The sequence below is a fragment of the Nothobranchius furzeri genome, chromosome 2 (genome assembly GCF_043380555.1).
Source record: "Nothobranchius furzeri strain GRZ-AD chromosome 2, NfurGRZ-RIMD1, whole genome shotgun sequence".
In the NCBI taxonomy this organism is placed as follows: Eukaryota; Metazoa; Chordata; class Actinopteri; order Cyprinodontiformes; family Nothobranchiidae; genus Nothobranchius; species Nothobranchius furzeri.
The window spans coordinates 11,464,882-11,479,576 of NC_091742.1; the positions used below are offsets into that span (position 1 = coordinate 11,464,882).

At 41.1% G+C, this 14,695-nt stretch overlaps 1 protein-coding gene across 1 annotated transcript in view; it reads right to left on the bottom strand.

The window, feature by feature from the left end:
• Nucleotides 1-14,695, bottom strand: part of map3k5 (mitogen-activated protein kinase kinase kinase 5) — a 73,417-nt gene that overhangs the window by 25,092 nt on the left and 33,630 nt on the right. Inside the window, exons 7-12 of the mRNA XM_015947629.3 lie at nt 9,989-10,159; nt 7,395-7,507; nt 3,126-3,285; nt 2,745-2,898; nt 2,553-2,660; nt 2,037-2,089 (exon numbers count right to left, since the gene is read on the bottom strand). Coding sequence (XP_015803115.3) covers nt 2,037-2,089; nt 2,553-2,660; nt 2,745-2,898; nt 3,126-3,285; nt 7,395-7,507; nt 9,989-10,159 — 759 coding nt within the window. The remainder of the gene's footprint in view (nt 1-2,036; nt 2,090-2,552; nt 2,661-2,744; nt 2,899-3,125; nt 3,286-7,394; nt 7,508-9,988; nt 10,160-14,695) is intronic.

Below are 14,695 nucleotides of genomic sequence, written 5' to 3' on the forward strand. Positions count from 1 at the left end.
ATCCTAGCTTTTCCGTTGCAGGAATAATTCAAACAAAAATCATAAAGTTCTGCAAATTTCAGCAGCATTAGCAAAAACGATAATGTTACTAAGGCCTTTTAATACCAACTTTGTTTCTTCACTAAGAAGGTTGACGTTACACCAACTACAACACAGCATTCGAGCTTTAGGCCTTGTTCACGCTGAAACACAGCTTGTCCAAAACAATCTTTTCATTTGTCACTTCTAAAAATATCCGTGTAAACTTGGAAATGTTTGCTGAAATGCTGAAAACACCCCTAACTGCTGTAGTAGCTACGCCTGTACGTGGAACGTTTCTGCAAAAAATACACCAAAAACTGAAAAAGTGCAAAGTTGAAATGTGCAAAAAAAATACTTTTGCACAATCTCAAAACACTTTTTCTTTGTTGATGACTTCTTAAAGCTCTCATTGGCTGGCTTGTAAAAATCCATCTGCAGTGGTCTTTCATATGAACAAAAACCTTGTGAGTCATTTTCTGTGGTAAAAATACGTTGTTGTTCCTGTTTCAGGAAGTAGAAATGAGCTGGAGGAGTGGGGCGCAGAAAATGACTCATCATTATTCATGATATTAACACGTCTCTTCTCTGATTGGCTAACAACAGTGTGACTCTTCTGCTGCCTTTGTTCTCCACAAATAACATAAGCCTGAAAGAGTTCTGCTGTGTGGTGGAGTTGCTAATGCTAACCCCGGCTTTCCACAGGAGCCGTCAGCAGCACGTTACTGCAGCAGCACGTCATAGCTGCTGATAGGAACCGCTGTAGTCAACAGAACCTTTTCCACTGGAGCCGTCAGCAGCGCGAGTTGGCCGCGTCTCAGGAGCAGCATGTCGCGGCCTTTACGCGCCGGTTCTATTTCCTACGCGCGACGCCTCTGAAACGGGTCAATTTAGACATGTTTGGGGAAGGAAAGACAGGAAATCGGACGCGGAAATGGAGAGAAGCACCCGAGATTTTCAGAATAAAGAACGTACTGCCTTCCGGTTGCTTTACTTTTAAAAAAGTTACTAACTGTGCGTCCCCGTGAGAAGTTATCACCTAGCTAGCGGTCTCCTTTGTTTTTCAGGTCCGTATTAGCGATTATAAAACGGACAGAACATAAAACACAAACCATGTTGTAATTTTCTCCTGCTTGTTGTGTTTACTGACGAAGTCACTCGTGTGACTTCGTGCTCTGTCGGTGACAGCTGCCCCCCTGCTGCTTCGCATCTCGTGGGAAGGGCCAAGCAGCAGCTTACGCGAGCAAGACGTGCTGCTGCAGTAACGTGCTGCTGACGGCTCCCGTGGAAACCCGGGGTAACAGTTCGCTTCTGCTTGCCGAGATGCTCTCTAATGGACACGAGCAGCCTTCCCCGTCGCAAGCCAAGATGGGAGCCAATTTTTTATGTGACGTAGATCCACGTCTGTTTTCTATTGGTGGCTAAAGCATGAAATAGGAGTAGAACATTTTCACTTTCAGCCTGGTTCAACTGACCAAATCTAAAAAATAACTAGTGAAAAACTTTCTCAGTGAACTTGGTCTTAAAAACAAAAACCTGCTTTGTCAGTTCTGAATAAAATTTAAAGGTGTGGCTCACTTAAAAAACATTTTTAATGATTATTTCTGATTATAAAGGGCCACTGAGTTTTTCATGCAGGCTGAACATGAAAATAGTCTCCTACACCTATATGCTGTGTTAGATCCTGATAAAAAAAGACTGTGAAACTTTAGGATCGGAAAACTGTTAGCAACTTCAACACACAGCCGAAGCTCCTCCAGGCATGTGTAGTGGTAGAGTCACGTTGCTGTTGTCCAATCTGGGGAGAGAGGTCCAAATATCAGGAAACAGAACTCCAAAACCTGCCGTCTGAAGCTCAGCGGGGATGTGGGCAACTTTTAGATCTGAGAAATGGTGCACTGGTATATTTTGTCCCCCGAGAACGATTTACAAGACATTCATTCCTACTAGAGACCACTGCAACTGTACTGATTAAACGAGTGAACCACTCCTTTAAAATGAAGGCATCAGAAACTGACCTGACACCTCGAACAGACGTAGCGTTGAAGTTCCACTCATGTATCCCCTTGTTCTGCACAAAAGTAAAATAAAATAAAACACATGACATCATCGCACTTTTCAAAAAACATTAAGATAAAAGGTTTCCAGTGAAAATACAAATGAAATAATAAAGTTGCAACAAAACTGCAACAGTTATTTGTCCAACTGGGTAAAAAGATAATAAAGTTTTTGTTCATTATCTATCAGATTAGTTTTAAATATGCTAAATTTACTATTTTAACACATTTTGTTATCCTTAGCTTAGCTTCTGTTTGATGTGAAGCATCAATATTTTTAAAAAATTATTAAAAAATAAACATTTGTAAAACCACCAGAAATCGTAGCTAATCAGTAGTTTAGTCATGATTTATACTGTCACATTCCCTTCCTGACAAAAATGCAGCTATTTTACTCAAGAAAGGGAAAATGCTTGTAGGAATTCTGGAGGAGGAATGTGAAAGGTTAAGGGTTATTCAAACAGTTAAAAATCAAACCTTGTCATCAGGGGCAACGTGCCAGATAGACACCGTATCGCCATCCACATCTTTGTTTATAGTCAAATACGAGGGCTGGTAGACTTTTGTTGGCTCTAAAATCAACACCTGGGGGGAGAAAATGCATTTTTCAACATTTATCGACTTGATTTAAACTCAGCTGCATCATTCTGGGATTCATCGGTGGCTCACAGGAAATCGGACAGAGGAGACGTCTTTTTTGGTCGCCTCCACCAAGAAATCCATCCAAAAGTCTACCAGCTCCTGTTTGGGGGCCGGTGGCTCGGAGCCAGGCTTTTTGAAGTGCTGGTAGATCAGGACAGTCTCCACCAGAGAGCGCAGGTACCTTAAGTACAAAAACAGTGGAATGGTTTGTTTTAAAGATGAAGAGACGCAAAACTTGTGCTTTCCAAATGAGCAAACACGGCCCTTAGTAATCTGCAGAACATGCTTACACATCAGCCTCCGACGGCTGCAAGGAAAAGTTTAAGACCACAAAAACACCAGCGCAATTGACTTCAGAGTGAGCCGTTTCTGCATTTCAATCAAAGAAGGACTTCTCTGTGCTCTCACCAGACGGGGGCTTTGAGCTTGAAGAGTTTCTCAGAAGCCTGGATGACCCTGGTGTTGTCACAGGCCAGTATGCTGGCACCCAGAAAGAAGCCCACGTCCCAGTAACTCTGCAGCTTGTCCAGGCTGCCTTTCTTACCCAGCAGGCTGCTCAGCTTAACTCCTGGAAAACAAAGACAAATGATCCTAGAGTTTTTCGCCCAACAAAAAAGAACGCAGGTTATGCTTCGCTTTCAGCTGCAGCCAAGTCGGACCAAAGATGATTAATAACTAGAGCAGGAAAGGGATAAAAATAGTTCCACACTTGACTCGGCAGTGCCAATTTGCAGAAGAAGTCGAAATTCGTGACTTGTTGGTAGATGTGAGAACTGCTTAAGTTAACAAAATTTGTTTTGCACAGCTTGCTACCACTTTAATATCACATGTAATATCTAGAGGTGTGAATCTTCACTTGTCTCCCGATTCGATTACGATTATTGGGTCAACGATTCAATTTGATTCGATATGCCGATGCATCACCATTATTTCATATTGATTTGTTTTCATCGATAAATAGAAGTTGTCAGATAATTGCTTTTTATTTATTTATTTTTTAATCAAAAATGTAATTGACACAGCCTGCCATCCCTCAAAAGCTCTCCGTTCACAACAGGTTAGGACAAAACATTTTAAACATTTAAGAAGATTTAACAAAGTAAAACATCTGTTTCCTCGTTCAACACCACGCCTCAGGCTGAGAAAAACACGCTTTGCAAAAACTCACAAAATCTAAAAAAGTACTGAAAACCTACAGGACACATAATGTAATAATAAAATACATAATGGGTTCATATATGAGTGTTTAATGTCTCTGAGCAGCTCTAGAGTCAAATATTTATGCTGCAGTTCAAGTCTGTCAGAAATAAAAGCACATGAAATGTTTGACCTAGTTATTTTATTTGAACCTTATATTTATGTCGATGATTTGAACCTAGTGGTTCATTTCTGAAATGCTGGAGAATGAATCAAGTTCTGTTTGATGCAGAAAATAATAAAACAAATTCTACACTTCCAATAATATTTAAGATGTGTGTTTTATTTTTCTGATAATAACACCAGCAGAAGGCTGTGGGCTGGATTAGGATTAAGTTACCCAGCTGATGGATCTCCTTCACTAACCAGCTAACTACAAACCTTTCCACTTACCTGTCCTGTGGGACCCTCACCCTTTAACCCTCATGTCCATGCTGTCTCTGGAGGAGCAGATAGGAGACAAGACCTCCTGTAACTTAAAATGAACCAAAGTTTCCTCCCATTTTCTCTTTCAGCTGAATTTAACATCAGTTTATCATCATGAAACAAAAGAATAAAGTGAAACAAGAACTTCTATCTTCTATTTCTCTCTCCTTTTAACTTCTCCGTGTCCCTAAATAAAAGAGACGGATAGTTACACTGCAGCTGCCGTCACTGACCCCGCCCCTCCCCAAGACCGGATCTCCCGACATCACAACACTCGGTTTGACTGAGCGCTTCCAGGAGAAATAATAATGAAGTTATGAAAATATTAATGCGTGTTTGGAGGAGCATCCTCCGATTCGACCCACCCCCCTCTCTCTCTCTCACACACACACACACACACACACATATCGAGCAAGCAGAGCGTGCCGCGTGACAACCCGCTCAATTAAAATAATTCACTGCCCAAATCCAACAGAACCGGTCGGGCTGATTCGGTTCCGGTTCGGTCTCAGGTTACAACTCCAGCGCTCAGCCCTGCAGAACCACATAAAGGCGGAACAATACTCTGTAAATGTGGAGGACACTCTGACAGGTTTGGATGCTGCGCTGGTGCCGCCGTTAAAAAAACAAAACTACATTCCACTATAATCAATTATGGCGTACTCTTCTACGATGCAGAATCGTTTATGTCTGCATCCCGATGCATCGATTATTTGATTATTTTCCTCAGCTCTAGTAATATCAGACTTGCACAAAATAGTGGAGGGGGTTCATTCAGGGAGCTGCAGGCTGGTGCATTTCACACATGTGAGCTTTTCTGGTCATCATATTTTAAATAAATGACGTCAAAATGTGGAAACAGGCTCAGTTAAAAGGCAAATGAAACCAGCAGCCATTGATATTTGCATCTTTTTAACAAACAGTATAGGTATTGAACACTGATGCTAAAAAATCTATGATTTACCATCTACACTTAACTAGCACAAGAGATTGACACTTCTCATGTACTTCTGAGCTCAAACTTGTTTTTTGTTATTAATCACCAACTATTCTCAAATTTTATAGCTTTAATTTTAACATCATAGCTTAACAAGCTAGCTCCAGGTTTACCCGTCTATTTTCCTCCAATTTTCCAGAGTCGGGTCATGGGGGCAGCAGCTTAAGCCGAGAGGCCCAGACTTCCCTCTCCCCAACCACTTGATCCAGCTCCTCTGGGGGAATCCCAAGGCATTCCCTGATCGGCTCAGAGACATAAGCTGTTTTTACAGGACCTTAGTTTTTGCAAAACGGGATTTGCCATGGCTCCCTGGGGAGGATTTTGGCATTTATAGTAGCAAAGCTTAAGCTAGAATAAACTGCCATCAGGCACCTCTCAAACCAAGACGGGATATAGGGAGGCTGCTGGGCGGCCCCCCGCATGTGACGTACAGGGTCGCGCATTCAGCGTCAGACGCAAGAAACGTTTTCTTTTTCAGGACTTTGATGTGACCTGCTTTTTTTCCCGCTTGACGCCCCGCCCCGCTCAGCCAGTGTTTTCACCACTCTGTCGAACAGCTGGCTGTTTCTCACCGTCCCCGTAAAAAGGCGACTAATCTGTTCGTCCGCTCGCACGGCCAAAAGCTCCATGGTCTCTGCGTCCGTCCAGTTTGCCATGTTGTAGGTGGTTGAAAGATACTAGTGAGAAGCCATGTTTATCTGTGTTTATATCCCTTCCGGCCGGCACTCGGCACCCAGTATACGTCACTAACGCGGCCACTCTCTTTTGCGGGGGGGCCTCCCACAGTCGCTCCAAAGGGATTAGCAGGGCTGACACGCGTTTTGCCGCCAGAGGCGAGGGGCTCATGCGGCAATGTTACTTCGTGGCTAAGCGCATCAGAATTGAGTTTTATCACCTTTCCCCTTTGCTTCTTGCCGCATTTACGAGACCCACAAATCCGGATTTATCACTCTGTAATGACGCGATGGTCTGTCTTATAAAAGAGGCTTTTGTCTCCCCAGTGTGTCCTGGGTCTTTCATTAGGTCTCCTCCCATTTGGATGTGCCCGAAAAATCTCACCAGGGAGGTGTCCAGGAGGCATCCTGACCACACGCCCGAGCCACCTCAACTTGCTCCTCTCGATGTGGAGGAGCAGCGGGTCTACTCCGAACCCCTCCCGGATGACCTAGCTTCTCACCCTAACTCCAAGCCCAGCCACCCTGTGGAGAAAATTCATTTCAGCTGCTTACATCTGTGATCTTGTTCTTTTGGTCACTACCCAAAGCTTGTGACCATAGGTGAGGGGAGGAACGTAGATCGACCCGTAAATCGAGAGCTGAGCCGGAAGACGAAGCTCTCTCTTCACCACGACAGACCAGTACAACGCCCTCATCACTGCAGACGCAGCACCAATCTGCATTTTGAGCTCCTGCTCCATCTTTCCCTCACTCGTGAACAAGACCCCGACATACTTGAACTCCTCCACTTGAGGCAGGACCTCATCCCTGACCCGAAGGCATTCTCCCCTTTCCAACTCAAGACCATGGTCTCAGATTTAGAGGAGCCGATTCTCGTCCCAGCTGCTTCACATTCGGCTGCGAACCGCTCCAGTGGTAGTTGGAGGTCACAGTCTGATGAAGCAAGCTGCGTGCTTACCTTCATGGTAAATTTTTTAAATTAATTTTAATAATGAAATACATTTTTATGACACTTTACTGTTTGAATTTAGATCTCAAGAATGTTATTTTTATTAGTTTTTATTTTATTTTTTAAGCCATGAAAATTTTTACTGGAAGCAAAATAAACCTTGAATGGAAGGTCAGTAATCAACATTTCAATTAAAAATTAAGAATAAAATAAAGTTAGATTATCATGTGTTACAACATTTTTCAAAAATAAAATATAGCCTTCATGGATGAAGATTTTAGATATAAGCCTTAATATAAAAATGTTTTTGCTTTAATAAATTGGACTAATCCAATGAAACTATTTCTGAGGATAGACTAATTTAAGTAATTACCTTGTAATAAACTATAGAGCATTATGCTATACATAAAAACATCAGTCTTTCTACTCACCCACTTTGCGAAGTTCAATGGACGAGTCAAACTGGTGTCCAGCTGCCAGCAGCAAAACAGCATAGTTGATGCCAGAGTGTAGTGTTGGCTCGGACTCAAAACCCTTTTTAAACCTGAGAGGAAAACAGAAAAACACAAGTGTAATAAACACACTTCTCCCAACAAATGAGTCGATCTGAATCCCAAACATCTCAGAAAATGTACAGCTTCCCAGCACGCTCCGGTATTCTGATAGTTCAAGATGGAAAAACCAATTACAGACATATTGAGCTGGGACCACAAAATGCCAAACAGCAAGAGTGAGTACCCCCAAACAACAAGAAATTTCATTTATTTAATGACCAATCTGTTCTGCCATGGAAAAGAGGCATGAGTGTTATTAAAGGGCTGAGACAAGATCTGACTTGGAACTGAAAATACCGGCCAGATGGGAGCTTGATTATCTAAGCAGCATCTTCTGTCGCCAAACATGCAAGATTTTAATTGCAATTTCCAGATGAAGATGACTCTTCTTATTACGTTCATATTCATTTTGCAGGCGCTTCAATCCCAAGAGACTTGCAGTTTAACCTAGACAACCCAGGCATGTATGTGGGAATGTGCTAGCACCGTGCAGAAAGGACACAACCAGGATTTAAACCTGCAACCCTCTTGCTGTGGAGCAAAATTTCTCAAATATTTATAACTTATAAATATGCAAGTTACCTGAACAACGTCCTAGCTGCATATGTAACGTGCAGGGAACTGCACAGCTCTGTCAGGTCTAGTTTTTCCTTGCAATGTTGCTTTATAATGGAAACTGCTCTTTGAGGCTCAGTGTATATCTTGATGCTTTAGGAATGTTACTTCCCAGCATGCGCGTGTCTCCACTTCGCCAAGCCTGCTGTGTGGGCCGTTTTCCGCGTCTTTAATGTTTTTAATATTTGTGGACGCTTTTCGGTGCTGATCCGTGACAACGCACACTGCCGAAGTAGTAGTGATATGCTGACATCTGTGCAAAGTCCTGAAAGGGCAGACTTTTTCATGAAAACACAACAGCTGGGGCCATCGAAACTGGGCCACCAAATATCCTGGTCAGTCGCCCCCTCTCAGAATTTACCCTGAAGTTCTGAAAATGGAAACACGCCTGATTTTGGGACTCAAAATGTCCCAGGGGCCCCGATAAATGTCCCCAAACAACCCCATAATAAAGCCCCACAATAGAAAAACTGCTTTGCCCTGCCCACTCAGCCTGGACGTAAATATTATCAATGAGCTGTGTGCTGATTGGCTGCTTTACCCCGATGGCTTCATGATGCTTTCTGAAGCTAAAAACTGTTCAGTATCCGATTACTCAACAACTATGGGTCATCCATAGTCTGAATATTCCCAGTAAATCCTGGAACGCCACGTGTGCTCAACCAACAACTGCGCTAGCATTAGCAGGCTAGCAGTAGCTCAGGCTAGCACTAGCGGTAGCTTGAGTTAGCATTACAAGCAAATCAGGCTAGCACTGGCTACATTTCTACATTGCTGACGTTAAGGTGGGTTGGGACATGCAGATTTAAGGTGGTATGTCTAAGCCTATGATGTGGAAAACCAGCTTCTCTCAGAATGAACCGTTTCTCTGTGGACATTTCATCACCTAGGACAGCAGGTCAGAGAAGGCACTGACTTTTTATACATTAGACACCCCAAGCTGACTAATTTCAACAATACGGTTTTAAATTCTGAAACTCCGTGGATGCTTGTGACACTTTAGTGTGTGTGTGTGTGTGTGTGTGTGTGTTATAAATTTGCGTTTTACAATTATAGCATTTTGTTCTGACTTTAAGATCAAGGAAGTTCATTTAAATAGAGAAGTTCTGAAGTTACCCTGAAAAAATGTGCAGTACCTCCTTTAGTGTTTTCTACCTGCGACGGTGGCACAGGAGTTAAGTGCTTGCCCCATAATCGGAAGGTTGCAGGTTCAAGCCCCGCTCAGTCTGTTGCTGTCGTTGTGTCCTTGGGCAAGACACTTAACCCACCTTGCCTGCTGGTGGTGGTCGGAGGGACCGGTGGCGCCAGTGCTCGGCAGCCTCGCCTCTGTCAGTGCGCCCCAGGGCAGCTGTGGCTACATCGTAGCTCATCCCCACCAGTGTGTGAATGTGTGTGTGAATGGATGAATGACTGATTGTGTTGTAAAGTGCCTTGGGGGGTTCCAGGACTCTAGAAGGCGCTATATCAAATACCTGTATCAAATACAGGCCGTTTACCATTTACCCAAAATAATGAGTTCAACAATTACTTAAAGCATCCAGTTTTCTAGGTTTTCTCATACTTTTGCATAATTGCTAGAAAATGTGACAATTCTTGGGAGTTTTTCATCATGTTGCCCATCGAGTTTGCATAAAACCGCCACCTGCCAGTAAGATTTAGAAATTTAAAAGTTGTTTTGGCTTCATGAGAACAGCTATAAGGAAATGTAGTATTAATCTAGTAAACTGATGCTGCTGTGGGGCCACAATCCAGTGAGTCATCTCATCTTTTATGCATCAAGTCCTTTCAAAGACAATATTTCTGGGTGACTCAGCATCTGAAGGACCCAACGGCACAGACATCTAAGGATTTCTCACCAGACTGTGCCTCTGTCCCGGCTCTGCGTGTCCGTGAAGTGAGACTCCAGGAAGGTGTCCTTATAGATCCGTCCCACCATGCAGTAGATGTCCGAGGCGACCTGCTCCTCCCCCTCCACCATGGGCAGCATGATGTCCAGCGCTTTTTTTCTGTCGCCTGGCTGGTTTCTCCTGCGGTTGCACACAAACGTCAAAAAGTCGGACTGAAAAAAAAAATTCCACACCGACTTGTTTGGGACATTGGTCTGCAATAATGAAGCAAGCAGGTTGGAGGACAGAGCCAGACATGAATATTTGTGACTATTAGATCTTATTCTAACTACTTTTATTCTGAGGCTCATGAGGGAGATACTTGTTATGATGAGCTGTCGGATGAAACTTTCAGAGTTTTCTAGAAAATCTTATCTTGTTAGCTTTCTCAACTTTTCACCATTTTTTTTTATCCATTACATTCATAAGCCACCAAGTTCTAGGAAAGTTCTGCTACACTTAGTTCTATATCTGTTTTATTTGAGTAAGAAACTTACAAATAATGTTCTTTCTGCTCTTTAATGAGAACTAAACTATTGATGATAACCTCCAAACAGTACAGCTGAGAGACATCATCCCTCCAGCGTGCCCTGGGTCTTTCTTTAGGTCTTCTCCCGGTTGGACGTAGACTGGAAAAACTCACCAGGGAGGTGTCCAGGAGGCATCCTAACCAAATGCCCGAGCCACCTCAACTGGCTCCTCTCAATGAGGAGGAGCAGCAGAGCTACTCCGAGCCCCTCCCAGATGACAAAGCTTCTCACCTTATCTCTAAGGGAGAGACCAGCCACTCTTTCTAGAAAACTCATTTTCGTTTAGTTTATTTCATTCAATCAATCAAATAAAAATTACATTAAAACAATTCATGTTCACAAATAATCATGAATGAAAAGGAGCAGAAAGAAGCAAAAACTTATAATATCTGCCCCCTTTTCACATCAAGACATTAGCTGTTCAACTCAAAGCCTGTCGTTCACCTACCCCCCACCCCAACACAAAACAAGTCTATTGGCCTACTTAAGGTCTTATTATTTCATCATGATACATTTGGCACTTTTTTTAAATACAGAAAATGATTTAGATTGTTTATTTCACTGTCGAGACTATTCCATAAATAGACACCTTTAACTGAGATACATCTTTCCATTATCGCTGATCGGGATCTTGGTTTTTTAAAAATATCGGTTCCTTTTAGATTTTAATTACTTTCTCTTTTTACAAATTTCTTTTGAATATTTATTGGTAGAACTCCTTTATGTGCTTTGTACATAAGTTTTAATAAATGATATTCTACTGGTTTGTCAAATTTCATTAGGTCTAGTTGTGAAAACATCAGATTCGTATGATCCCTGTATCCACTTCCACTAATAACTCTCACCGCTCTTTTCTGTTTTAGAAAAATTGAATGTGTATATGTTTTGCAGGTACTTCCCCATACTTCGATACAATATGTCAGATGTGGAAGAATTAGCGAGTTATACAGAATATACAAAGCTTTTATGTTCAACAATTCCTTCGTCTCATTTAGTACTGAAATAGCTCGAGATATTTTCATTTTAATAGCATTTATGTGAGACTTCCACGATAAATGTTCTTCATTAATGACACTTAAAAAGTTAACTTCTTTTACTCTATTTCAATTCCTTCGACATTTAATGATACATCAGCACTTTTGTTACTACTACAAAAAACTATGAACTTAGTTTTTTCGATGTTTAAAGAAAGCCCATTGATATCAAACCATATTTTAATTTTTGTAAATTCATTTTCAACTACATTTAAAACATCTTTTATATTTTCTCCTGAATAAAATAAGCGAGTGTCATCTGCAAATAGTATGCACTTGAATAATTTAGAAACCATAGCAATATCATTAACGTACAAAAGAAAGTGTAATAGCCCAAAGACCGATCCTTGTGGTACTCCACAACTAATATTATATGTAGAGGATTTTATATTATTAATTTCCACAAACTGTTGTTGGTTCATCAAATAACTTCGGCCGCTTGTATCCATTATCTTGTTCTTTGGGTCGCTACCAAAAGCTCGTGACCATATAGGTGAGGGTGGGAATGTAGACGGGGCAGCAGTAGCTCAACAGGTTGAGCAGGTTGTCCAGTAATCAGAAGGTTGCAGGTTCGATCCGAGCTCCAGACAGAGAATTCTGCTGTTGTGTCCTTGGGCAAGACACTTAACCCACCTTGCCTGCTGGTGGTGGTCGGAGGGACAGGTGGCGCCTGTGTTCAGCAGCCTCGCCTATGTCAGTGTGCCCCAGGGCAGCTGTGGCTACATTGTAGCTCATCACCACCAGTGTGTGAATATGTATATGAATGGATGAATGATACACTGTAGTGTAAAGCGCTTTGGAGTCCTTACTCTGAGAGGCGCTGTACAAGTGCGGGTCATTTATCATTTATCATTTAGATCAAACCGAGAAATTGAGAGCTGAGCCGGAAGGCACTTGCCAATTGTTGGAGCACATTTTGGTCTTTTACCTTATTGAAGCTTGCATTTAATCTGTTTTTATTAATATTATTATTTAGATCTCACTGTGTAAAAAATACATAAAAAACAAAATAATAAATTTAAATTGTGTTTTTATCTCAGTGTGAAAGTCTAAATATTTATGCATGAGTTCAACAATAATAAAACAAATCATATAAGTTTTTTTAGTGAAAGATCATGAAAGTGTTGCAGTCAGAAAATAACCTGTTTTCAGTCAACACAATTTATTTTTAAAAAGTCATTTAAAAATAATGAAAACAATTATAAACCGAAGCTTCTTTACGCGTTTCCATTTTTCTGCAAAAATCAGAATGTTTTGTCTTTACTCAAAAAACAAAAAGAATTTGGTCACTTTATTGATTTTCTTTACTTTTGACTGTATTATACATGGCGTGCGTTAAACACACTTGTTTTACAACTGAATGAAAGAAAAGTGGTTAAATAGAAAATGACTTCAAATTAAAGTCAGCGTTTCTTAAATTGTTGGACCTGAAGTGGATTCAAACAAAGAAGCAGTCCTGATGAACATAATGCAGCGACTCTTTAGGGTGGGAAGGTTAATTACAACACAGCAGCTGACAGCTATCACCATGGCGACTGTCCTGAGGGAAGAACACGCAGAGCTGCACTTTTCTCATACAGCTCCCTGCTCTCCAGAGTAATGATGCACATTGGCATAAAGGACATTCTTTCCTGTCTCCCATCAGACGAGCAGCACAAAGACCTGAGAAAAGGCTCGCCGTTTATCACCTTTAAACCCGAGACTGAATCTTCCAGCGCCTGGCACATCAGTTAAGGACAGGACATGATTACACGCTCTTATTAAGGCTCAGGGGTCTGTGTGGGCTGAATGCTGCAGATTCACAAGTCAGTGAAACATCAGGTTGGAAAGCCTTTCTATTATTAAATTAAATGCATTATCTAATAAATCATAAAGTTTAAATAATAATGTAAAAAATTTATAAGGAATCTCAAGTAATTTTTACACAAAAAAAACCCTGCAAATTTTAAGTAATTAAACAAGCAAAAGATGCACAACGTGGGGGAAAAAAACGCACATTTTCATCCATGATTGACTTCAAACAAACTTTTGTGCGACTGTCATGCACAAATCACAAATCGCCTTAATTAGGTCTCAATTTGTTCACCAATCCGTACCAAAATCAACTCACATTTTTTGCTCTTTCTGAAAAATAAACTGAGAAGGGTTGCAGATGCCAGGAAACTGATAATCCTCACAAATATTCTAAAAACATTCAGGAAATCCCAGCACGGATGCAACTCATTCAGTAAAATACACCAAGGTGTGCATCTGCAGGAGTTCGGACTCTTTGTTCTTTCTTTAATTTTAAAAAAATTACTGAACTGCACATTTACATAATTCTGATTATTTCAGATTATCGTTACAATGCAGAACATAGATTTGCTTTAGATGGAGGATTTAAGTGTAAATTAAGCCAAAAAGCTGCAGGAAAGCAATGCATCAAGGCAGAACAACAAAATTAGCTAAAACATTTTGTTGGGGAAAAAGTAAAAATACCTTAAATGAATCCTACAACTTAAATATATATATATTTTTTTAATTAAGGGTTAATTATAAATTATTAATGTATGCGATACCACATATTACCTGAAACTGAGCCTTTCTATGCAGAAAACACATTAAGATGTGGACATTAATGCTTTTCATGCAAGGGGTGCTTTATACTTCACATTTCTACCGTTTCTACTTATGTAAGCAATCTGATTACTTTCCCACTGCTGCCTTTTGGCGGCATATTTTCTCCTGAACAAGAACAAATCCGACCACACATCTCTCCTTCCACAGCAGCATCAGTGACTCATCCTACTCTGCTTAAATCAAGTACAACAAAAAATATCTGCAGCTTATTCTGCACATGGATTATAGGAAAGGTTTTTCTTTCGCTTTTATTAGCATTTTTCATCACAGAAAGCATCTCATTGTTGATTTCCTGACTGCAACATTGAACACAAGGAATTCTTGGGATTATATGGTTGACATCTGCAGCCAAATTAAAGAGCAGCATGCTCTGTTTTGCTGATTGAAGCAGTTGCACCATGAAAACCACAGGAAGTTCACTAGAACAGCAGCTGGTCTGAAACCAGCAGCAAAAACCTTCTGTGTTGTACATCTGTGTGGAGCGGCAGCCCTAC